Genomic DNA, 24,305 nt, shown 5'->3' with positions numbered 1-24,305 from the left:
ACTAAGGTCAGTGTTAATGGTGGCGGACCAGCGAGGGGCTCAGTGGATATAGGTGGCAGCAGTAAATGACAAAATTCTGTAGACACTGTGGTTGAAGTAAAGCCACAAAATACTGGAGAAACTCAGCAGGTCCAACAGTGTCCAACAAGGCAGAGAATCAGAACCGACTTTTCTGGCTTGAACCCTTCATCAAAGTATGAGAAAATGGTGGCAAGCATCCGAATAAAAGGGTGGAAGGGCAAGGCAGGAGATGATAGGTGGAGAAAGGAGGGAGGGTCAGCAGCAATGAGAGGGTGGGTGGATGGTTGGACTGTGTGGGTGAAAAGAACTGGAAGAACAGGAAAGGGGGAGGGGAAAGAAAAGGTGAGCAGGTTTATGGAAAGCAGTGAAGTCAATGTTCATGACATGTTCATGCTGGAGAGTGCCCAGACAGAAAATAAGGTGCTGTTCCTCCAATCTGTGGATGGTCAGGGTGGGACAGTACACAAGGCCATGGACAGATGTGTGAGAGTGGGAATGTGACCCAGAATTGAAATGGTTGGCCACTGGGAGGTCCCTGAGGTTGTGAACAGAGTGGAGGTGCTGAGTGAAGTGATCTCCCAGTCTGTGACCAGTCTCTCCGATGTAGAGAAGGCCACAGTGGGTGCACTGGATGCAGTAGATAAGTCCTCCAGATGTACGTAAAGTGTTGTTTCACGTGAAAGGCCTTTTTTTGGCCCCGGGCCGTGGTGAGGGAGGTGGTGTGGGCGCAAGTGTTGCACCTCCTGCGGGCACAGGGGAAGGTGGCAGGGATGTGATGGATGGGGAGGGATGACTGCATGAGGGAATCGTGGAGGGAGCGATCCCTACAGAGGGCCAGATGGGAGAAGAGGGAAAAATGTGTCTGATGGTGGGATCCTGTAGTAAGTGCTAGTGGATGATGTGTTGGATGTGGAAGGTGGTAGGTGAGGATGAGGGAGATTCTATGTTTGTTGCATCTGGGGGCTGATTAGCGAGAAATGGGAGGAGATGCGTGTAAGGGCTGATTGTGGTTGAGGGGAAGCTACATTTGTGGAAGAAGGCCATGGATCAGCCCCCTTGGTTGAGGGTGGCTGCGAAAGCAACATCAGAGGCGTTGCGCCCCACCTGGAATGGGGTGTCCTTGTCTACAGTATGCATTGTGGCATCGGCGATATCCTGCCTGATGTGAGTGAAAGCTGCTTGCACCTCGGCTGGGGGGGAAGGGAGAGGAAAGGTGGTGGCTTGGGCCAGTGGACGGACTATATCTGAAAAACGGGGGACCCACTTGGAGTAATAGGAGAAAAGCCCAAGGCACCTGCAGGGAGGGCCTTGAGCGTGTGAGGGAGGGGCAATTCCATTACTGGACGCATGTGTTCTGGGTCAGGACCAATGACACCATGTTCCACGATATACCCTAGGGATGGTGAGGCGGGTGGTGCTGAACACCCACTTCTCTTTGTTGTAAGTGAGGTTCAGCTCCTCAGCCGTCCGGAGAAATATCTCCAGGTTGTCATTGTGGTCCAACTGGCCGTGGCCGCAGATGGTGACATTGTCCAAGTACGGGAAGGGTGCTCTTAGATTGTGCCGGTTTACCTTGTAGTCCATCTCCTGGTGGAAAACAGAGACCCTGTTAGTGACCCCAAATGGGACCCGACGGAACTGGTAGAGGCGTCCGTCTGCCTCAAAGGCAGTATATGATTTATCCCGGGTGTGGATAGAGAGCTGGTGGTAGGCCAACTTTAGATCAATTGTCGAGAAGACCTTATAGCAGGCACTGTCATTGACCATATCGGGGTAGGCGTCCAGTTGGGTGTACCAGTTTATGGTCTGGCTATAATCAATGACCATCCTCGGTTTGCTACCCCCTTTGACCACCAGGACTTGGGCTCTCCAGAGACTGATGCTGGGCTCTACGATACCTTCGGCCAGAAGCCACCTCACTTCTGGCTTAATGAAGGCCCTATCGGCCGCGAAGTAGTGCCTGCTCTTGGCAGCTAAAGGCTTGCAATCAGACATAAAGTAGTTAAAGAGGACTGGAGGGGTTACCTTTAGCATGGATTGGGGGCGGTCGCTGGGCTGTGTGCTGTGGAGTGTGAGCAGGGGAAGGGGTCGCTGAAGGCAAGGGTGAGGCTTTGGAGGTGGTCTAAGAGGATTGGGGCACAGAGCTGGGGCATGACTAGGAGCCTAAACCCTTGGTATGTTCCCACTCCCGAATGACAAATCCACTGAGCAGCACCCAAGGGCCATGATGGGCAGCGAAAGCGATGAGGGGGGAAGTGTCAGGGCCAGTAATGGCGTTGCCTGGTTCTCGCATGTGGCGGCATTCGGGTGGGCTCCCAGTTGGTCGTGGAGGGCCGCAGCGTTCCCGATGGGTCTGGAAAGGCACACCTTAGCAAAGTGGCCTTTGTTCCCACATCAGGAGCATGTGAGTTCCTCGCTGGGCAGCCTTGGTGGGATTGTCTGTCTGACCCACACCGGACCCACCAGTGCTTACAGGGGCGAGTTGCACCGGTGGCTGCGATTGTCTCCTCCACGTAGGACCCTTCGGCGACGGCGGTCGTTTGCATCTGCCAGACCGGAGGTTAGGGGAGTCGGGCATCGAAGGCCTCTGCATGATGAGCTGCAGCCTCCAGGGAGCGGCCACCTCCATTGTCCTGGTAAGTGAGGTCATGTGTTCCTCCAGCAGCTCCAATCGGGCCCTCCTCAAGCACAGCCCTCGCACGCAGATGTTCCGGATCAGTCGCTCCACTTCTCCTTCGGTCACCCCCGTCTCGGTCAGGCTTGGGCGGGCTAGCTCACGCAGGGCCCCCAGATAGGCATTTGCCATCTCACCTGGCTGCTGGGACCTGTTGCTGAACAGGTACTGGGTGTAGATCACATTTGTCGGGGGCTTGTACATGGTCTCCAGGACGGCCATCGCAGGTGCGTTGTCCACGCAGCCCTTGATGGCCTGGAAAGCTCCAGGGCCCAGCTTGGTGCGAAGCACCATGAGCCGTTTCTGGTTGGTGTTGATCACCTCAGCCTGTGTTAGGATGATCACCTCAATCTTGAGCTTCCAGATCTCGAAGTGTGCCTGGGCATCCGAGTGTTGGGGGTTGATCTCCAGGCTCCTGATCATCAGAAACTTTTCCATAGTTTCCCTTTAAAATTTTTACTGGAATAATTGTGGTGCGCTGAGGTAGCAGCGAGCAAGCACAAAACTCAATAGACTGTACCACAGGCTTTATTCCAGTAAAAGTCTGAACACCAGTTCAAGCCTTGGTGGCTCCCCGTGTGACTGGCACAACAGGGGCTGGCTAAGGTTTATATTCAGGTCGGCTAATTGATAGCCGGCCAGGTGGAGTCAGCCCCTTAGGTGGTTTTCCTGCAGGCACAGAGCTCGCCCCCTGCGGTCGGCCGGTGGTTGTATCACCACACAAGGTGACCAACATTGTGCTACTTGTCTGTTCAGCTGCATGCTGACTCTCTGATCACCGTGCAACTGAGGCTGATCTACACTGTGGGAGTTGCCATAGTGCTTTAGACCAAGGTCAGGCCCTCTCCCAGACAGGCAGGTTTGCTAGAGCTGTTGGGGAAGATTTAAACTAGTTTAGCAAGAGGGTGGCAATCAGACTGACATTGCGGAGATTAGGGTAAACGAACACCTAGATTTGAAGGGAGAGAGCAACCAAAATGTTAAAGTTAATGAGGGGGGTGGATTGTAAAAGTAGATCGAAATCAAAGGAGTGTTATGTGGGGGAACATTCTCTCAAATGTATATTTCAATGCAAGGAGCTTTGTAAAAAAGGTGGATAAGCTTAGAGCATAGAACATGGAAATATGATATTGCAGCCATCAGTGAAACATGGTTGCAGAAGGGACATGATTGGCAGCTAAATATTCCAGGATTCCGTTGTTTTAGAACAGGGGGGAATAAAAGGTGGAGTTGTCGCATTGCAGGTTACAGAAAACATTAGTGGTGCTATGGCAGGATAGATTGGAGGGCTTGTCCAGGGAGGCTATACGGGTGGAATTGAGGAATGGGAAAGGCAAGAAAACACTAATGGGAGTGTATTATAGACCTCCTAATGGGCTGAGTGAATCAGAGCAGCAAATTTGTAAGGAGGCAGCAATAAATGTAAGGTGGAAATTAAAGGAGATTTTAATTTTCCACTCATTGACTGGGACGCCTATACTGTAAAAGGACTGGATGGGTGGGAGTTTGTCAAATGTGTTCAGGAAAGTTTTCTAAATCAATACATAGAAGAACCGATTAGAGAGGGGGCAGAATTGGATCTCCTATTAGGGAATGAGATAGGTCAGGTGACAGAGCTTTGTGATGGAGAACACTTTGGGTCTAGTGATCATAATACAATTGGTTTTAGTTTAATCATGGAGAAGGACAGGGCTGGGCCTAAGGTTGAGATTCTTGATTGGAATAAGGCAAATTTCAAGGAGATTTAGAAGGTGTGGATTGGGATAATTTATTTTCAGGGAAGGATGTAACAGATAAATGGAGGATATTCAAAGGGGAAATTTTGAGAGTACAGGGTTAGTTTGTGCCTGTGAGGATTAAAGAAAAGGTTAGAAAATAAAGGAAGCCTTGGTTTTCAAGGGATATTGGGAATTTGGTTCAGAGAAAGAGGTATGTGTTCAACAGGTATAGGCAGCAGGGACTAGATGAAGTGCTTGAGGAATATAAAGTGTGCAAAAAAACAAAGAAATGAGAAAGGCTAAAAGGAGATATGAAGCTGCTTTGGCAGGTAAGGTAAAAATAAATCCGAAGGGTTTCTGCAGGTACATTAAAAGTAAAAGAATAGTGAGGGATAAAATTGGGGCCCTTGAGGATCAGAGGGGTAGGTTATGTGAGGTCAGAAGAGAGGGAGAAATTTTAAATTATTTTTTAAGGAATGGAATATTGAGCCAGGTGAAGTAAGGAAATCTGGTAGTGAGGACAGGGATAATATGCAGATTAATGAGGAGGTGGTACTGGCTATTTTAAACGTGGATAAATCTCCAGGCCCTGACAAGATATATCCTAGGATCCTGAGGGAGGTTAGTGTACAAATAGTGGGGGCTCTGACAGAATATTTTAAATGTCACTGGCCATGGGGGAGGTGCCGGTGGATTGGAGGGCAGCTCATGTTGTTCTGTTGTTTAAAATAGACTCCAAAAGTGAACCTGGTAATTATAGGTCTGTGAGTCCAACATTGGTGGTGGGTAAATTAATGGAGAGTGTTGTTAGAGATGGTAAATGCAATTATTTGGAAAGACAGGGATGGATTAGGAGTAGTCAACACAGTTTTGTACGTGCTAGATCATGTTCAACAAATCTAATAAAAGTTTCGAGGAGGTTACTCAGAAGATTGATGAGGGGAAGACTGTGGATATTGTCTAAATGGACTTTAGGGGGGCGTGGCAAGATGGCATAGAGTCTAGACGTGTAATCTCAACCTCTCTGGCCGGACTTTTAAGTACCCGTTTTTTTAACTCTTTGTTTTCAAGTTTAAACTTCTTAAATTTTAGTCTAAAGTATTAAGGAACTATTATGGCCATTAATGGTAAAAAGATTAAACCTCAAATGCAGAAGAAGTTACATTTTCGAAGTACTGAAGATTTGGGGCCTAAACAACTTGCTACAGCCTCAGGTTTAATTTCTTCAGTGCCTAAACCACAAAGACTGTCTGTGGGAGCTGGAAAAAAAATGTCTACTACTCACCAAGTGAAGGATAGCGCTGGAATTACCCGTTCTCTGGAGGAAGGTGCGTGTTCCCAAGAAGTGGATCCTGATTCTGGAAGCCTTTCGATTTTAACGGAGGGAGCACGCAGGAAGACGACTCCATTGTCTGAAATGCTTCAGGCAGCATTCCAACCTGAAGATTTCAATTTCCTCCGTGATTTTGCGAAAAAACAACGAGCTGCGGGGGGAGAACAGCGGCGACCCCCTGAGGAAGTCGGGGTGGCGTCGCTGGGAGTCCAGACCCGCAGTAAAACCTCTAAAATGCCTTTTGTGGAGTTGCAGCAGGAGCTGCAGTTACCTGGTTCTACCACTACGTCAGAGAAAGCAGGGCTGAGCTTTTCTGAGCTACAATGTATGCAGTTAAACGCTGTCATTCAACCCTTACTGAATGAGATGGCCCAAATGAATGCTAATACAAGTTCAGAATCGAATACAGTTAAAACACGTGTGGAAGCATCTTGTGATTTAAAAAAAGTTCAGTCTGATTTTTTGGAATGTAAACAGCAAGTGGTTTCTAACACAGAAAAAGTGTTGAAGGTTGAAAAATCAGCTATAGAATTGCGAGAACGTGAGAAGGAGTTAGAGAGGAAAATAGACTATTTGGAGAATCAAAGCAGAAGGAATAATGTGAAAATCATTGGTTTGCCAGAAGGTATGGAAGGACAAGATCCTCTTCGTTTTTTTAAAGACTGGATCCCACAAGTACTAGGGCAGGAATTTTTTTCTGGAGCCTTGATATTGGAAAGAGCTCATAGAGCTTTAAGAAGAACACCTTTACCTGGTCAACCACCGAGACCGATAATAATTCGATGTTTGAATTATTTGGACAGAGAAGCAATACTTCGACTAGCAGTGCAAAATGCAAGACAACGACAGGCTCCATTATTGATTCAGAATAGCAGAGTTTTTTTAAATCCTGATTTGAGTCAAGAGGTCATTCAACATCGACGTTGATTTAATCCAGTTAAAGAAGTTCTGTGGCTTAAAGGTTATAAGTCTACCTTTCGCTATCTGGCAGTGTTGAAGGTGTTTTATTGAGACTATCAATCTTGGTTTTTTGAGAATGATCATGAAGCAATGATTTTTGCTGATTCATTGCCAGATATAAGAGGACAAAGACGTAGTCCACCATTGTCTCCTAAAGAAAAATCTGGTTGTTCTGGAAACAGAAGAAGTGGCAGAAATGGGAAAAACGGGAATGGAAAGAGTCCAACTTCTTTTGAAATGGGACCTCCGAGTTTGGAATCTCTTGGATGAATAGAAGAATTTTCTTATTCTTATTTTACTTTTTGTGTTATCATGATATTTTGATGTTATTCTTTGTTCGGCTGGGGAGGGAGAGATTTCCTCTAGGTTCTACTAGTCATCAGACACCGATGGGTGACCCACACCCAATTTTTGTGTAGGGATTACTACCTTTTGGTAGTTTTTTTTTGGGGGGGGGATTTTTTTTTCTTTATTTCTTTTTATTTTCATTTTAGTTAGCTTTTAATTTGTGACTTTTTTCTCCTATTGGAGGGCCTATATACATTGATTTGAGTTTTCATATAAAGATATTATTGGTATTTAGTAATATTAGTAGATACGTTAAAGTTGAAGTTTGCTACATTTAATGTTCGAGGTTTAAACAGTCCAATCAAGCGTAAGCAAGTCTTGGCGTATATTAAGAAAATGAAAATTGATGTTGCTTTTTACAAACGTTTGGTAGAGATATGATTTTACCTGAAATGACTAAATTTGAGACTTTTCTTATGAAGGTACCAGAGAAGGGTTATATTTCATCTATCTACAGGATGGTATGGATAAAAAGGGTTGGGATAAATCCAAAAGTAAATGGGAAATGGATATTGGTTTTATTTTTTCCGAGGATGATTGGTTAGATATCTGTCATGATAGTGTAACTAGATTGATAAATGCACGTTATGCAATAATTAATATAATTTTCTACGTCAATTATACTTAACACTTGAAAAATTTAAAAAGTATGGTTTTCATGAATCAGATTTGTGTTTTAGATGTGGTAATTCTGTTGGAACTTTTTTTCATGCTGTCTGGTCATGTATATATATATATATATATATATATATATATAATCTTTTTGGAAGAAAATTCAATTGTTTTTAGAATACCTGTATAAGATTAAAATACCTTTAGATTCAACAGTATTTTTACTGGGCAGTTTGCAACCTCTGAAAGGTTTGGGATTGGATAAATTTCAACTTGCTTTTGTATATTTAGCTTTATCTGTAGCGAAAAGATGTATTGCTAGTACGTGGAAAGATATAAATATGAATTATATTAATAGATGGGATAACGAGATGAAATATTGTTTAATAATGGAAAAAATTACATATGTTTCACGTGATAATTAGTTTTTTTATTAATAAGTGGTTGTTATATTCAGAATATTTACATTTTAATTTACGTTGATTAGATCTTGATACGTATGTTTAATTTTTCCTTAATTTTTTTTTCTTTATGGCTCTCCTTAGGAGAGCTGGCTGAAGGGGGGGGGGGGATGGTTTTTTTTTTCTTTTTATATAAAAAACAAAATAATGTTCATATTTATGGTTAATTGTTGTATATGTTATCTACTATTTGTATTTTGAACGAATAAAGTTTAAAAAAAAATGGACTTTACTAAGGCCTTTGACAAGGTTCCGCATTAGACATTAGTTAGGAAGATTCAAGCATTAGGTATTAATGTTGAAGTAGTGAAATGATTCAACAGTGTTTGGATGGGAGATGCCAGGGAGTAGGTGGAAAATTGCTTGTCAAATTGGAGACCGGTGACTAGTGGAGTTCCTCAGGCATCAGTATGGGGTCCATTGTTGTTTGTCATTTATATTAATAATCCAGATGATAGGGTGGTAAATTGGATTAGTAAGTATGCAGATTATATGAAGATTGGTGGTGTTGTGGACAGTGAAGAAGGTTTTCAAAGCTTGTGGTGGGATATAAGACATTGAGAAGGGTGGGCTGAAAGATGGCAGATGGAGTTTAATACTGATAAATGTGAGGTGGTACATTTTGGTAGAACTGATCAGCAAAGATCATCACGTTAAATGTTGGACAATCGAGGAGTGCAGTAGAACAGAGGATTTAGGAATTCTGGTACATAATTCCCTGCAAGTGGAGTCACATGTAGATAGGGTGGTGAAGAAAGCATTTGGTACGTTGGCCTTCATAAATTAGAGTACTGAGTGCAGGATGTCACGTTGAAGTTGTATAAGGCACTGGTGAGGCCAAATTTGGAATATTGTGTGCAGTTTTGGTTGCTGAATTATAGGAAGGATATAACCAGAATAGAGAGTGTGTAGAGGAGATTTACAAGAATGTTTACTGCTCTTCAGGGTTTGAGAACGTGGAAAGGATAGTAAGCTGGGACTTTATTCCCTGGAGCGTGGAAGATTGAGGGGGGATTTGATAGTGGTCTTTAAAATTATAAGGGGGACGGATAGAGTCAATGAGGACAGGCTTTTTCCATTGAAAGTGGGGGAGATTCAAACAAGAGGACTTGGATTGAGATTGAAGAGGGAAGTGTTTAGGGGAAACATGAGGGGGAATTCCTTCACTCAGAGGGTGTTGGGAGTGTGGAATGAGCTTCTGGCCGAAGTGGTCGATGCAGGCTTGATTTAAATATTTAAAGGAAAGTTGGATAGGTATATGGACGAGAGAGGTGTGGAGGGTTATGGGCTGGGTGCAGGTCAATGGGACTCGGTGGGAGGAGCTGTTTGGCATGGACTAGAAGAGCTGAACTGCCATGTTTCTGAGTTGTAATTATTAAATGGTGATACAGATGTAACCTATTGTTGCTGTGGTCATGTGTCTCATGGTAGCTCTATCTGGGCCTGCCGGTTCATCAACTCATTACAACAATGGCTGCATTGCAGGAAGTATCTGAGCTGGTAAATAATTAGTGACAATGAAAGGGATTTTAGCAATGTCTCTGCCTTTTATTTCATTCATTACATAACAAAGCTCCTAAAATGCTCTGGTTTATAAAGCAGTTGCTTTAAATAGTCTGTCAGTTGTTGACACAAGAATTATTTATCCTTGCAGTGAAGTCGATAAGGTCCTGGCTGGCTTAGAAATACTATCAAAGATATTTGACCAGCAGAGCTCACCATTGCTGACACGATTGATACAGCAGGTACTTGATCTTAATGTTTAGATGTGTGCACAATATTTGGTGAGGCTGATAGCTTTTCTTTGAGGTGAACACTAGAGTGTTCAAGGGCTAACAGCACTATCTGTGCCTCCAACCCGCCCCATCACACACTCCCAAGGGTCAGGCACAGAGTGAAACTCCCTCTGCCCTGTCCCATCACACACTTCTGGGGTCAGACATTGAGTGAAGCTCCCTCCACACCGTCCCATCACACACTCCTGGGGTCAGAGACAGAGTGAAGCTCCCTCCACACTGTCCCATCACACACTCCTGGGGTCAGACACAGAGTGAAGCTCCCTCCACACCAACCCAACACACACTCCTGGGGTCAGACACAGAGTGAAGCTCCCTCCACACTGTCCCATCACACACTCTTGGGGTCAGACACAGAGTGAATCTCCCTCCACACCGTCCCATCACACACTCCTGGGGTCAGACACAGAGTGAAGCTCCCTCCACACTGTCCCATCACACACTCCTGGGGTCAGACACAGAGTGAAGCTCCCTCCACACTGTCCCATCACACACTCTTGGGGTCAGACACAGAGTGAAACTCCCTCTGCACTGTCCCATCACACACCCCCATGACATGGATGGTATTTAATGTACTAAGTGCACTTTGATGCTGCTCCTGTTGAATCACAATCGAGTTGCTTCAGTCCTTGCAGGTTCTGTGGTTTCTCATTGGATAAGTCTGCCAATTGCTTGCAGAGTCATGGGCAATATCTAGATTGTGGGCAAAGCTAGTCCTTTGGTGCAAACTCAACAGTGTTGTTACGAGAAAGGATAACTCTGACATATCAGTGTGCTCCTAGTACTGTCCCTTCTGCGAGTGGAGAGCTTCTTGACAGCTGCCTTGAACACAGACTCCTCCACCAGTGTATTACTTCCACAGTCCTGTCCAGGCCGGCTGCCACAGTGTATTACTTCCACAGTCCTGTCCAGGCCGGCTGCCACAGTGTATTACTTCCACAGTCCTGTCCAGACTGGCTGCCACAGTGTATCACTTCCACAGTCCTGTCCAGGCCGGCTGCCACAGTGTATTACTTCCACAGTCCTGTCCAGGCCGGCTGCCACAGTGTATTACTTCCACAGTCCTGTCCAGGCCGGCTGCCAAAGTGTATTACTTCCACAGTCCTGTCCAGGCCGGCTGCCACAGTGTATTACTTCCACAGTCCTGTCCAGACCGGCTGCCACAGTGTATCACTTCCACAGTCCTGTCCAGGCCGGCTGCCACAGTGTATTACTTCCACAGTCCTGTCCAGACCAGCTGCCACAGTATATCACTTACACAGTCCTATCCAGACCAGCTGCCACAGTGTATCATTTCCACAGTCCTGTCGAGACAGGTTGCCACAGTGTATTACTTCCACAGTTCTGTCCAGGCCAGCTGCCACAGTGTATTACTTCCACAGTCCTGTCCAGATCAGCTGCCACAGTATATCACTTCCACAGTCCTGTCCAGGCCGGCTGCCACAGTGTATTACTTCCACAGTCCTGTCCAGACCGGCTGCCACAGTGTATCACTTCCACAGTCCTGTCCAGGCCGGCTGCCACAGTATATCACTTCCACAGTCCTATCCAGACCAGCTGCCACAGTATATCACTTACACAGTCCTATCCAGACCAGCTGCCACAGTGTATCATTTCCACAGTCCTGTCGAGACAGGTTGCCACAGTGTATCATTTCCACAGTCCTGTCCAGACAGGCTGACACAGTGTATTACTTCCACAATCCTGTCCAGGCCGGCTGCCACAGTGTATTACTTCCACAGTCCTGTCCAGTCCGGCTGCCACAGTGTATTACTTCCACAGTCCTGTCCAGACCGGCTGCCACAGTGTATCACTTCTACAGTCCTGTCCAGACCAGCTGCCACAGTGTATTACATCCACAGTCCTGTCCAGACCTGTTGCCACAGTGTATTACTTCCACAGTCCTGTCCAGGCCGGCTGCCACAGTATATCACTTCCACAGTCCTGTCCAGACCGGCTGCCAATTGAGAAAAACATTCTGGTCACGATTGTGAATCTTTGGGCAGATGGCACTGTTCTTGAACTGTCCCCAAACTGGAGATGTATAGGTTTAAACTTATAATAAAATCCTTCTAGTGTGTTAAGACCATAGGATCAGAACTAGGCTATTCAGCCCTTCGAGTTTGCCCCCCATTCAATTATGAACTGATCCATTTTCCCACTCTGCCCCACTGCCCGGCCTTCTCTTCATAACCTTTGGTGCCCTGGCTAATCAAGAACCTGTCAATCTCTGCCTTAATACACCCAACGACCTGTGGCCTCAGCAACCACCTGTGGCAACAAATTCCACAGATTCTCAATCCTCTTGCTAAAGAAATTTCTCCACATCTCTGTTGTAAATTTTTAAATTTAAATTTGGACATTCAACATAGTAACAGGCCATTTCGGTTCACGAGACCGTGCCGCCCAATTTACACCCAATTAACCTGCATACCCCTGTACGTTTTGAATAGTGTGAGGAAGCCAGAGCCCCCAGGAAAAACACACACAGACACGGGGAGAACGTACAAACTCCTTACAGACAGTGAGGATTTGAACCCTGGTCCTGATCGCTGGCGTTGTAAAGGCGTTGTGCTAACTGCTATGCAAAGCATGCTGCCCTTCACCTTAAGCGGACACCCTTCAATCCTTCTTCTCCTGGACTCCACCATGGGAAACCACCTTTCTCCATCTACTCTGTCCATCCCTTTGAACATTTGAAATGTTTCAATGAGATCCCCCCTCATTCTCCTAAATTCCAACGAGTACAGACCAAGATCTGTCAAATGCTCCTCATATTATAACCTTTTCATTCCCAGAATCGTCCTTGTGAACCTCCTCTGAACCCTCTCCAATCTCAGCACATCTCTTTTTAAACGAGGAGCCCAAACCTGCTCACAATCCTCCATATGAGGTCTCACCAGGGCTTTATAAAGCCTCAACATCACATCCGTGCTCTTAGATTCTATTCACCTTGAAATGAACGTCAGCATCTCACTTGCTTTCTTCACCACTGACTCAACCTGCAAGTTTCCCTTCAGGCCGTCCTACTCCCAGGGCCCTTTGCATTTGTCAATGTTAAATTTTCTCCACATTTAGAAAATAATCTGCTCATTTATTTCTTCTACCAAAGTGCGCGAGTGCACACTTTCAGGAAATGATATCCATGATTGTGGAAGAAATAGTAAATGTTATTTTGATGTTAAACTGAAGGTTCCCTGAAATTGGTAGCTGGCCTTGCCCAACAGCTTTATTCGGAACTGCACAAGTTCAACACCCATGTGGGGACAGATGACCCAAAGCTTAATTGATTTTTAAGAATTTTAAAATTGCCTCTAAGGACCCAAAGAGATGCTGCAGTGTGGGAACAGTTTTCCAGAGGTGGAAATAAAAGCTGGTTTCCCGATGGGGAGACTGTGCAAAATCGGAATGGGCATATTCCGAATTCAAGGAACAGTAGAACTTTTCCACTATTCATTTCTCCCCAAGCAAAAGGTTTTTACATTGCTGACCCTGTGGGATTGCTGTGGGTTATTCCAGTACTTTTCTTGCAGGCCAGCAGTCAGGGTGGAGATCAGGAAATGGAGAACCTGGTCATGAAGCTCTCAGTCCTGAAGGACCTCCTGTCTTCAATGGAAAGGAAGGTGAGTGTTGATGGGAACTGAACAGTTCTCTTCATGGAGCTCAGCGCAATTCACGGCATTGCAGAAATATATGTTCACCCCTCCCACTGCTCCTCAGCCCCTCCTGATGCCCCTTCTTCAGCTCCTCAACCCCTCCAGCTGCCCTTTCTTCAGCTCTTCCTGATGCCCCCAGCCCCTCCCACTACTTCTTCATCCCCTTCCAATGCCCCTCTGTCATCCCCTTCCAATGCCCCTCCCTCATCCCCTCTCAGTGCCCTTCCCTCATCCTCTCTCAACGCCCCTCCCTCATCCCCTCTCGACACCCCTCCTTCAGTCCCTCAGCCCCTCCCACCACTCCCTCAGCCCCTTCCACCGGCCCTCCATCCTTTCCGACGCCCCTCCCTCTGTCCCTCTGCCCTGCCTGCAGCCCCTCCTCTCCATCACCCCCATCCCTCCCACCTCTTTTTCTCTTGTTCACTGGTTCCTACACCTACCAAATATGATGATGTTTATGATCACTGGATGTGGTGAATATGTGCTCAGTCTAATCATCACAAAAGCTATATTTATTTCACTTTTCTCCCTTACAAAGAAAGTAAGCATTGATGTAAATAATCCTTGCAGCATTTACTGATATTTGTGTTTGATTGGCCATCTGAGGGCATGGTGAACATCGCTGATTGGAAATCAAGAGCTGGGACATTATGGGCTGTGTGTATATAAATGCAAATATTGGAAGGGTGTTAGAGGATGTGGATCAACAAGGGTCCAAACAGCAGATTCACTGGCAACTGAACACCTTCCTTGATGAAGCTGACCAGGAGAGAGAAGTTTGTTATTACATGGTCCATGAAAAACTTTGCATGCTATCTAGGCAAGTCACCCGAGAATCCTGCAACTGAAAGGGTCTTTGCCTGAGGTGGCGGTGTCTGTGCTCGGCCGTAACCACGAGGGGTAGCAGACTCAGGGGAGCAGCGGAGGGCACTAGAAATGAGGAGGACACCACATCTCCCCACCCCCCAGTTGAAAAGGAGAAACAGAAGAGAAGACCCCATGGGACTGCATCCATGGTAGTGGACCATCGAGGGCCTCAGCCATTGAAAGGCCCTAAAGGAAAGGTGACCACGGCAGCAGATCAGCGAGGGGCTCAGAGGCTGAGGGACTCACACAGGTTGCGGGTGACTTGTGGTCATGGGACCTGGGAACCAGGTGTCGGAGCTGGGGATCGAGAGGGTGCTGAGGGCAAGAAGGGCTCCTGAAGGGGCCTCAGGCGCTGAAGGCTTCCTGATTGTGTTGGAGGTTTGAATCTGGAGCTCGGGTTGCTAATGTATCAAACAGGAGTCTATGTGGCTACAGGAATCACTGGAGGCGAATCCACTGACACTCAGTGACTCTGAAGGGCCTCTCTTTTACTTTTTCTCTCGTACTGTAGGGGGCGCCAGGCAAAACTAATGGTGACTGTCACCCTTACGGCAGGCAGAGGGCAATTTTGTGTAATATTATATGTTCTCTATTGCGTAACAATAAAGGAACCTGGAATCTTAAACATTGTATAGCAAGTAGTGTAAAGCTAGAGTATAAAGGGTTAAATGAAGCAAAAAATGCAGGGGTTCATCCGTTACTGCTGAGAAGTCCAGTGAAAATATATCAAAATGCTATTCCTTGAAGAAGGGCTCAAGCTGTAAATGTCAGCAATAGATCTTTGTCTTCTATGGATGCTGAAAAGACCGGCTGAGTTTCTCCAGCATTTTGGTGTGTTTTTACTACAATCGCAACGACTGCAGACATCTGTTCTTCACTCTGCTGAGAAGTCTGTTCAAGAGTCTGGTTACAGCAGGAAAGATAGAGTTCTTGAATCTGAAATTTGATGGGATTGAAGCATATGATGCGAATATAGTGAGAGACTGGTGGGCTATGAAGGCCTCAGGTCCAAATGGAATGGATTCTACATTGCTGTGGGAGGTATCCTCCGCTGCTGCCTTGAAAACCACCTCAGACCTGGGAGTGGCAAGGGATGGTCAGAGGACTGGCCGATTACAATGAAAGGGAGAGACGTAAACTCAGAAAAAGCAGTCTGTTAGCCCAAATCAGGCAGAAAACCAAAACACTGCAGATGTTGGAAATCTGAGCTACATATCGAATGCTGGGCCAGACAACGTGTGCAGAGAAAGAACTGAATTACCGTATATGCGCATATATTAGTCGATCCCGTGTCAAAGTTGACCTCGTATTTTTGGCCCAGAAACTGGTATTTTCCATATATTGCATGTAAAAGTTGACCCCCCCCCCCCCCAACTTATTTTTGGCTCTGGCTTCCCTCCCTCTGGAGTCCCTGATACTTAACTACAGTATCTCGCCCAGGCCACCCGCTCCCATCTCCTCAACTGCGGACACTCACCCAGGCCCAGGCCACCCCACCCGTTCATCGAAGCTCCCAACTCCTCAAACGATGCAGGTACTTGCTGCGGTCAGCAGTATTATGCGTGTAATAGTCAAATCCCCTACATTTTACCCAGAAAATTGGACCAGAAAATTCGACTATATGCGGTAAAGGTTCAGGACAGAGGTTGTTTATCAGAATGTAAGTGATGGGAAAACTGAGTCTTCCGCCTGGCTCTAGGCACAGCAAAGGTGCTCAAGGACTTGCAGGAAACGCAAGAGCACAAGTCTCGCCTGTTGTGGGCAGAAGAATAGAACCTGAGAGAACTGGAAGTTGTCCTTGCTCATGGAGAGACCCCACTATTTTTTTTCCTTTTTTATTAATTTCATTTAGCAAATGTTATATAGGTAAATAAACAAGAATCAAATGTATGTGACACTAATAACAGGAATGACAAAACCTATATTACACTAAAAAATATATGCAAAAAGAAACTGGCTCATTTACAAATTCAACCCCCGACCTACAGAGGCCGTGGGCAAAATACCTTGTCCACTATCTGACAACGGAAAGAAAAATAAGCAATGAGGTCAAAAATCAAAAATTAGTTAAGCTTACAAATTTGGAAAATAATTCAGGAAAGAACCCCATAAAGAAATAAAGTTCACATTCATTGCAGTCGTGGAGCGTTTTAATTTTTTCTAATGACAAACAGGACATTGTATCAGACAGCCCAGTTTGTGTGAGGGGAGGGACTGCATCTGGGACCCACTTGCCTCAAACAAGGAGATGGGGCCAAATTAATATAAAGAACCAAAAATAAAGTACAAAATATGCCTTTGCAATAATTGAGAAGGACGTGACCAAAACACATGATACAATGACCCATCTTCAGTTTCACATTTATCGCATTTAGAAGTTAAGTTGTGATAGAATTTAGCCAATCGGGTTTTGGAACAGTGGACACGATGGACTACTGTAAATTCCAATAGTGAGTGTCTGGCACAAAGAGAAATGAATGGATACGTCTCAAAATAAAATCCCATGTAGTCTCAGAAAATATTAGTTGGAAATCTTGTTCCCATAGTTTTTTTTAATTCCATCCAGGGAATTATCCTGAGAGAGCAAAAGTAGTTCATACAGGGCAGACAACAATAGAGAAATAGTAAGATGGGTTCAGAGGTGACTGGAGGATAGACAGGAGAGGGTCATGATGGACAACTGTCTGTCAGGATGGAAGCCTGTGACGAGCAGTGTGCCTCAAGGATCGGTGCTAGGTCCCCTGTTGTTCATAATTTATATTCATGATTTGGATGATGGGGTGGTTAACTGGGTAAGTAAATATGCAGATGATACAAAAATAGGGGGAGTGGTGGATAGCGAGGAAGGTTTTCAGGGATTACAGAGGGATTTGGTTTGTCTGGAAAATTGGGCTGAAAAGGGGGAGTCACGTGATGGAGTAGTGGCCGGACGGTGAACTCCAGCCCTCTCCAGAAAAGTCAGAAAAAACAAAGGAAAACACAAAGGCACAGAAATAAAAGTTAAAGAAAAGTGAGTATAAAGGTGCAAAGAAGATGGCGACGAAAAAAGAAAAGTCGAAACCAATGGTAAGAAGAGAGGAAGAGAAGACAACGGAAGATGAAGGAAAAGGCCTTACCTGCTCGAAGAGGCCCGCGGTGGAGAGAGAAGCCCGCTCCCTCAGGTCGGTAGAAATCGGACTACAAAAATGGCTCGCTGAGCCGAGTAAAAGTGCGCAACCGCACATGCACGACTCCTCGCGCATGCGCGATGCGCATGAAAAAAAACACACCGACGGGAGGGGGGACCAGCTGGGGAGTCGATCTCCACAGCCGGCAACAACAGCTGCAGAACACCTGCAGCAAGAGGAGAACATAGAAGACAACAAAAACAAGAAAGAAGAGAAGAAAAGGGCAACAAAGAAACAACAGATGGTCAACCCAGAGGAAGAGGAAGAGTACAGTGAAATAGAAGAAGGGAAAGGCAAGATAAAGGATATACTTTCTCTTATTAAAGAATACATGGAGTCATTTAAAGAATGGCAAACACAGGAATTTAATGATTTAAGAAAAAGAATAAACAACACAGAAGAGAAAATGAATAAAATAGATATGACCTTAACAGAAATGGGAAAGAAAATGGACAAGATGGAAGAGCGGGAAGCAGCAGTAGAAATGGAGGTAGAGGACTTAAAAAAGAAATTAGAGGAATCTAATAAAAAAGTTAAAGAGACACAAGAACTGTTAGCTCAGAAAATAGATATAATGGAAAATTATAACAGAAGAAATAACATAAAGATAGTGGGCCTTAAGGAAGATGAAGAAGGCAAGAATATGAGAGAGTTTATAAAAGATTGGATCCCTAGGATCCTAGGATGTCCAGAACTACAGCAAGAAATGGAAATAGAAAGGGCACATAGAGCATTGACCTTTAAACCACAACCACAACAAAAACCAAGATCTATTTTAGTAAAATTCCTAAGATATACTACAAGAGAAAAGGTACTGGAGAAGACAATGGAAAAAGTAAGAGAGGGCAACAAGCCACTGGAGTACAAAGGGCAAAAAATCTTCATTTGTCCAGATATAAGTTTTGAACTCCTAAAGAAGAGAAAGGAGTTCAATACAGCAAAGGCGATTTTATGGAAGAAAGGGTATAAATTTATACTAAAGCATCCAGCTGTATTGAAAATATTTATTCCAGGACAACAAAACAGACTATTCTCGGATCCAGAAGAAGCACAAAAATTTGCAGAACAATTACAAAATAGACTAAGGGATGAAGACGGGTAATGAGAGTAAAAATGATCACGATTTATATGTATGTGGGTAAAGAAGTATAAGTGTGTATATGTATAATGTGCATACGTCAGTGTATCTGTATTTAGAGGAAAATATAGATAGTATAGACAAGAATTAATAAGGGAAGGAAATGGAATAGAGGGAATAAGGAGGGAACTAAAAGAGTGACCTTTGTTACATATGAAAAGTGAAATCTTTTCTGGGGGGGGCTGGGTGGGGGGGAGTTGCGGTCACTGCAAAATCAGCTGACGCTTGCGAGTGAATTCGCAAATCCAAATGGAGAGGGGAGATGTGGTTGTCCGACAAGGGATAAAGGACAACTCAGGAGGGGAAGGGGAGATTGGGGCTAAAGAAGTTTTAAATAGGAGAATAAGGAAAATGTTTGATGTTTTAGGAATGTTGTCTTATAAAGGGTTTAAAACAAGAAAACAGAAATGGATAAGAAGGAAAGGTAATGATGGAGAAACGGAAAGGGAAGATAAACAAAGTATAAAATGGCTACGTTATTAATGGAATACATAACCAAATTAAAAGGAAGAAACTGCTAAATTTACTGAAAAAAGAAAAAATTGATATAGCATTTGTGCAAGAAACACATTTAACTGAATTGGAGCACAAGAAATTAAAGAGAGATTGGGTAGGACACGTAACAGCAGCATCGTATAATTCAAAAGCAAGAGGAGTGGCTATATTAATTAGTAAAAATGTGCCATTTAAAATAGAAGAGGAAATAATAGATCCAGCTGGGAGATATGTAATGATAAAATGCCAGATATATTCGGAGTTTTGGAATCTACTCAATGTATATTCACCTAATGAAGAAAATCAAAAGTTTATGCAAGATATCTTTTTGAAGGTAGCAGATACGCAAGGGAACATATTAATAGGAGGGGATTTCAACCTGAATTTGGATTCAAATATGGATAAAACTGGGAAAAAAATTAACAGAAAGAATAAAGTAACCAAATTTATAATTAAATCGATGGAAGAAATGCAACTTTTGGATATATGGAGGAAACAACACCCAAAAGAAAAGGAATATTCATATTACTCGGCTAGACATAAAACATACTCAAGAATAGACCTATTTTTGTTATCAGCTAGTATGCAAGATAGAGTAAGAAAAACAGAATATAAAGCTAGAATATTATCCGACCATTCACCCCTGATATTGACAATAGAGTTAGAGGACATCCCTCCAAGAATGTATAGATGGAGATTAAACCCCATGCTACTTAAAAGGCAGGATTTTAGAGAATTCATAGAAAGACAAATTAAAATGTATTTTGAAATAAATACGGAATCAGTGAAAGATAAGTTTATACTATGGAATGCAATGAAAGCGTTCATTAGAGGGCAAATAATAAGTTATGTAACCAAGATGAAGAAGGACTATAATCAGGAAACAGAGCAGTTGGAAAGGGAAATAGTAAATATAGAAAAAGAATTAGCAATGAAGGAAGATACAACTAAAAGAAGAGAATTGGTGGATAAAAAAATAAAATATGAAACTCTACAAACATATAAGGTGGAGAAGAACATAATGAAGACAAAACAGAAATATTATGAACTAGGGGAAAAAACGCATAAAATTCTAGCATGGCAGCTTAAGACAGAACAAGCTAAGAAAATGGTATTGGCATCAAGGAAAAAAGACAAACAAATTACATATAATCCAAAAGAAATTAAGGAAAACTTTAGAGAATTCTATGAACAATTATACCGAACTGAAAACGAAGGGAAAGAAGGGAAAATAGATGAATTTCTGACTAAAATTGAACTACCAAAACTACAAATAGAGGAACAAAATAAATTAACAGAACCATTTGGAACAGTAGAAATACAAGAGATAATAAAAAAATTACCAAATAATAAGTCACCAGGAGAGGATGGACTCCCAATAGAATTCTACAAAACATTTAAAGACTTATTAATTCCGCCCCTCCTGGATGTAATCAACCAGATTGATGAAACACAAAGCTTACCAGATTCATGTAAAACAGCAATAATTACAGTAATACTAAAACAAGGGAAAGATCCACTCTCACCAGCGTCATATAGACCAATATCTTTACTAAACACAGATTATAAGATAATAGCTAAACTATTAGCAAACAGATTAGCAGAGCATGTACCGAAAATGGTAAATTTAGACCAAACTGGATTTATCAAAAAAAGACGCACAACAGACAATATTTGTAAATTTATTAACTTAATTCATGCAGTAGAAGGAAATAAAGCACCTGCAGTAGCAGTTGCTTTGGATGCAGAGAAGGCCTTTGACAGAGTAGAATGGAATTATTTGTTCAAAGTATTGCAAAAATTCAGTTTACCGGAGAAGTATATTAATTGGATTAAAGCATTATATATGGGACCGTTAGCGAAAGTGACAGTAAATGGACATGTATCAAAGCAATTTAACTTAAGCAGGTCAACGCGGCAGGGATGCCCACTATCACCTTTATTGTTTGCATTAGCTATAGAACCACTAGCAGAATTGATAAGAATAGACAATAATATAAAAGGAATAAAAATAAAAGACAAGGAATATAAAATCAGTCTATTTGCGGATGATGTTATAGTGTACTTAACAGAACCAGAACTATCAATAAAAGAATTATATAAGAAATTGAAGGAATATGGAGAAGTGTCAGGTTACAAGATAAACGTAAATAAAAGTGAAGCAATGCCTATGAATAATGCGGACTTCTCAAAATTTAAGAAGGAATCTCCATTTAGATGGCAAATGCAGGCAATAAGATACCTAGGTGTACAAATAAACAAAAATCTCGGCCAACTATATAAACTCAATTATTATCCACTAATGAAAAAATTACAGGACGATTTAGAGCATTGGAAAGATTTACCACTAACACTAATAGGAAGGATAAACTGTATTAAAATGAACATTTTTCCAAGGATATTATATTTATTTCAGGCATTGCCAATACAACTGACAGAAAAATTCTTCAAAGAGTTAAAGAAAATAATAAGGAAATTTTTATGGAGAGGGGGGGAAACCGAGGATAGCACTAGATAAATTAACAGAATGGTATAAACAAGGAGGCTTACAATTGCCAAACTTTAAAAATTATTATAGAGCCGCACAATTAAGATACCTATCAGATTTTTATCAAACAAAGGAAAACCAGACTGGACGAGATTAGAATTAGATAAAATAGGGGAAAAGATACCTGAACACATATTATATAAATGGGATGAAAAATTGGTACAACATAGAACTTCTCCAGTATTACACCATCTCCTCAATATTTGGAAGAAGATTCATGTAGAAAGAAATAAAACAAACTATCAATTACCAAAACTAATATTGACGCAAAATAAGTTACTCCCTTTTACAATAGATAACCTTTCCTTTAGAGAATGGGGAAAAAAAGGGATTAAAAGAATAGAAATTTGTTTTTCAGGAAGTAGATTCTTATCCTTTGAACAAATGAGAGATAAATACAATATAACTGGAGATACAGCGCTGGCATATTACCAATTGAGATCCTACTTGAAGGATAAATTAAGAAGCAGTTTGACTTTGCCAGAGGGAAGTAACCTTGAATATGTGATTACAGATACAATGTTAATCAAAAGATTTATAACAAATATGTATATTAAACTGCAAGAAAAGGAGAATGAGGAAACAAATGATAAAACTAAACAAAAATGGGAACAAGATTTAAATATAAAGATAAAAAAGGAAACATGGGAGAAGTTATGCTCTGGAACGATGAGAAATACAATAAATACGAGGTTACGTATGATACAATATAACTGGATACACAGGCTATACATTACACCTCAAAAGTTAAATAAATGGGACCCAACAGTATCTGATAGATGTTTTCGATATAAAAAAGAAATGGGAACAACAATTCATGCAATCTGGACATGTGAGAAAGTAGAAAAATTTTGGGAAGATCTAAATCAGATATTAAATAAAATAACAGAAAACAATATACCAAAAAATCCAGAGATCTTCCTTCTAAGTAACATAAAAAACAAAGAATTTGGAATTGATTTGGAGGATGCACAAAAAAGATTTGTTAAGATAGCTCTAGCCGTAGCAAAAAAATGTATTATGTCAACCTGGAAATTGGAAGATAATCTGAAAATACAACAATGGTATATAGAAATGAATAAATGTATTCCATTAGAAAAAAATTACATATAGTTTAAGAAATAATATCAAAATATTTGAACAAATATGGGAGCCTTACATTAAATACAATAGCGAAAACCTACCGGGGACAATCATTACCTAAGTTGATGGAAGGAGAAGGAAAGAAAAGAATGGACTCAGTAGAATTTCTGGTGTATTTTTGTTGAATGACAACATTGTCTGACGGGTTTAATGTAACCTAGATTGTATACCTTAAATGGATGGGAGGGGGGGGGTGGGGGGGGGGGTGGGTTGGGAGGAGGGAGGAGGGGGGAGAAAATGTCACTGTATATGTATGAAAAGGAAAAAGTGTGTATCATGGCTAATGTAATTTATGGTGTGAAAAATAAAAAATTTAAAAAAAAGAAAATTGGGCTGAAAGATGGAAGATGGAATTTAATGTAGAGAAGTGTGAGGTGCTTCATTTTGGAAAAAATAAAATCAATATGTACATACTACACATGTAGTAAAGGCGAGAACATTGGGAAATGGACAAGAACAAAGAGATCTTGGAGTTATGGTGCAGCGTTCCTTGAAGGTGGATTCCCATGTTGACAAGGTTAAGAAGGCATTTGGTATGTTAGCCTTCATAAATCATAGCATAGAGTATAGGAGCTGGGAAGTGATGCTACGACTGTTTAAGGCATTGGTGAGGCCAGGTTTGGAGTACAGCTACATGATCCTTTATCTGGACATCTAAAATCCGGAAAGCTCCAAAATCCGGCAAGTGGGGACCGGTGGTCGGGGGAGGCGGCCGAGGGACTGGTGGTCGGGGTAGGCAGCCGGGGAGACAGCCAGGCGGTCGGGGGAGGCGGCCGGGCGGCCGAGAGACTGTGGTTGGGGGAGGCGGCTGAGGGACCGCGGTCAGGGGAGGCCTCCGAGGGACTGTGGTTGGGGGAGGCAGCCGGGCAGCTGAGGGACTGGCGGTCGGGGGAGACGTCCGGGTGGCCGAGGGAGATGAATGGGTGGCTGAGGGACCGTGGTTGGGAGAGGCGGCTGAGGGACCGCGGTTGGGGATGGGGGTGGATATGGCAGCACAATTTGGGTGGGCTTTCCGAAATGCGGAAAAATCTGAAATTGACATTGGTGGGACCCTCTGAAGCAGTGTTAGATGTGTCATCAGGGTAGTTGAAAGTCAGCCCAGCCACATCATTAGGAGTCTTCATAAAGGATCCCAACACGAAACGTTGACTAATTTCTCTCCACTGACGCTGCCCGACCTGAGTCTCTCCACGTTACCTTTTGTACACTCAGGATTCCAGCATCCACAATTTTTGCATTTTACCCACATCGTTTTGGCCTTGAGTCTTCAGAAGTGTAATGTCTTAGATCATAGAGCACTGCAGCACAGCACAGCACAGGCCCTTCGGCCCACAATTTTGTGCCAACCTTATTAAACCTTGGCAACGA

At 43.1% G+C, this 24,305-nt stretch overlaps 1 protein-coding gene across 5 annotated transcripts in view; it reads left to right on the top strand.

The window, feature by feature from the left end:
* Nucleotides 1–24,305, top strand: part of inppl1a (inositol polyphosphate phosphatase-like 1a) — a 228,822-nt gene that overhangs the window by 131,738 nt on the left and 72,779 nt on the right. For all 5 annotated transcript variants that reach the window (XR_011342361.1, XM_069892201.1, XM_069892203.1 and 2 more), the window contains exons 6-7: nt 9,782–9,872; nt 13,457–13,546. Coding sequence is in view for 4 of the 5 variants with exons in the window: in XM_069892201.1 (XP_069748302.1) it covers nt 9,782–9,872; nt 13,457–13,546 (181 nt within the window). In the remaining variant the exon portion in view is untranslated. The remainder of the gene's footprint in view (nt 1–9,781; nt 9,873–13,456; nt 13,547–24,305) is intronic.

The sequence above is a fragment of the Narcine bancroftii genome, chromosome 7 (genome assembly GCF_036971445.1).
Source record: "Narcine bancroftii isolate sNarBan1 chromosome 7, sNarBan1.hap1, whole genome shotgun sequence".
Lineage (NCBI taxonomy): Eukaryota > Metazoa > Chordata > Chondrichthyes > Torpediniformes > Narcinidae > Narcine > Narcine bancroftii.
Note: the sequence above shows the minus strand (reverse complement) of the source record. Positions and strands in the feature narration are given on the sequence as shown.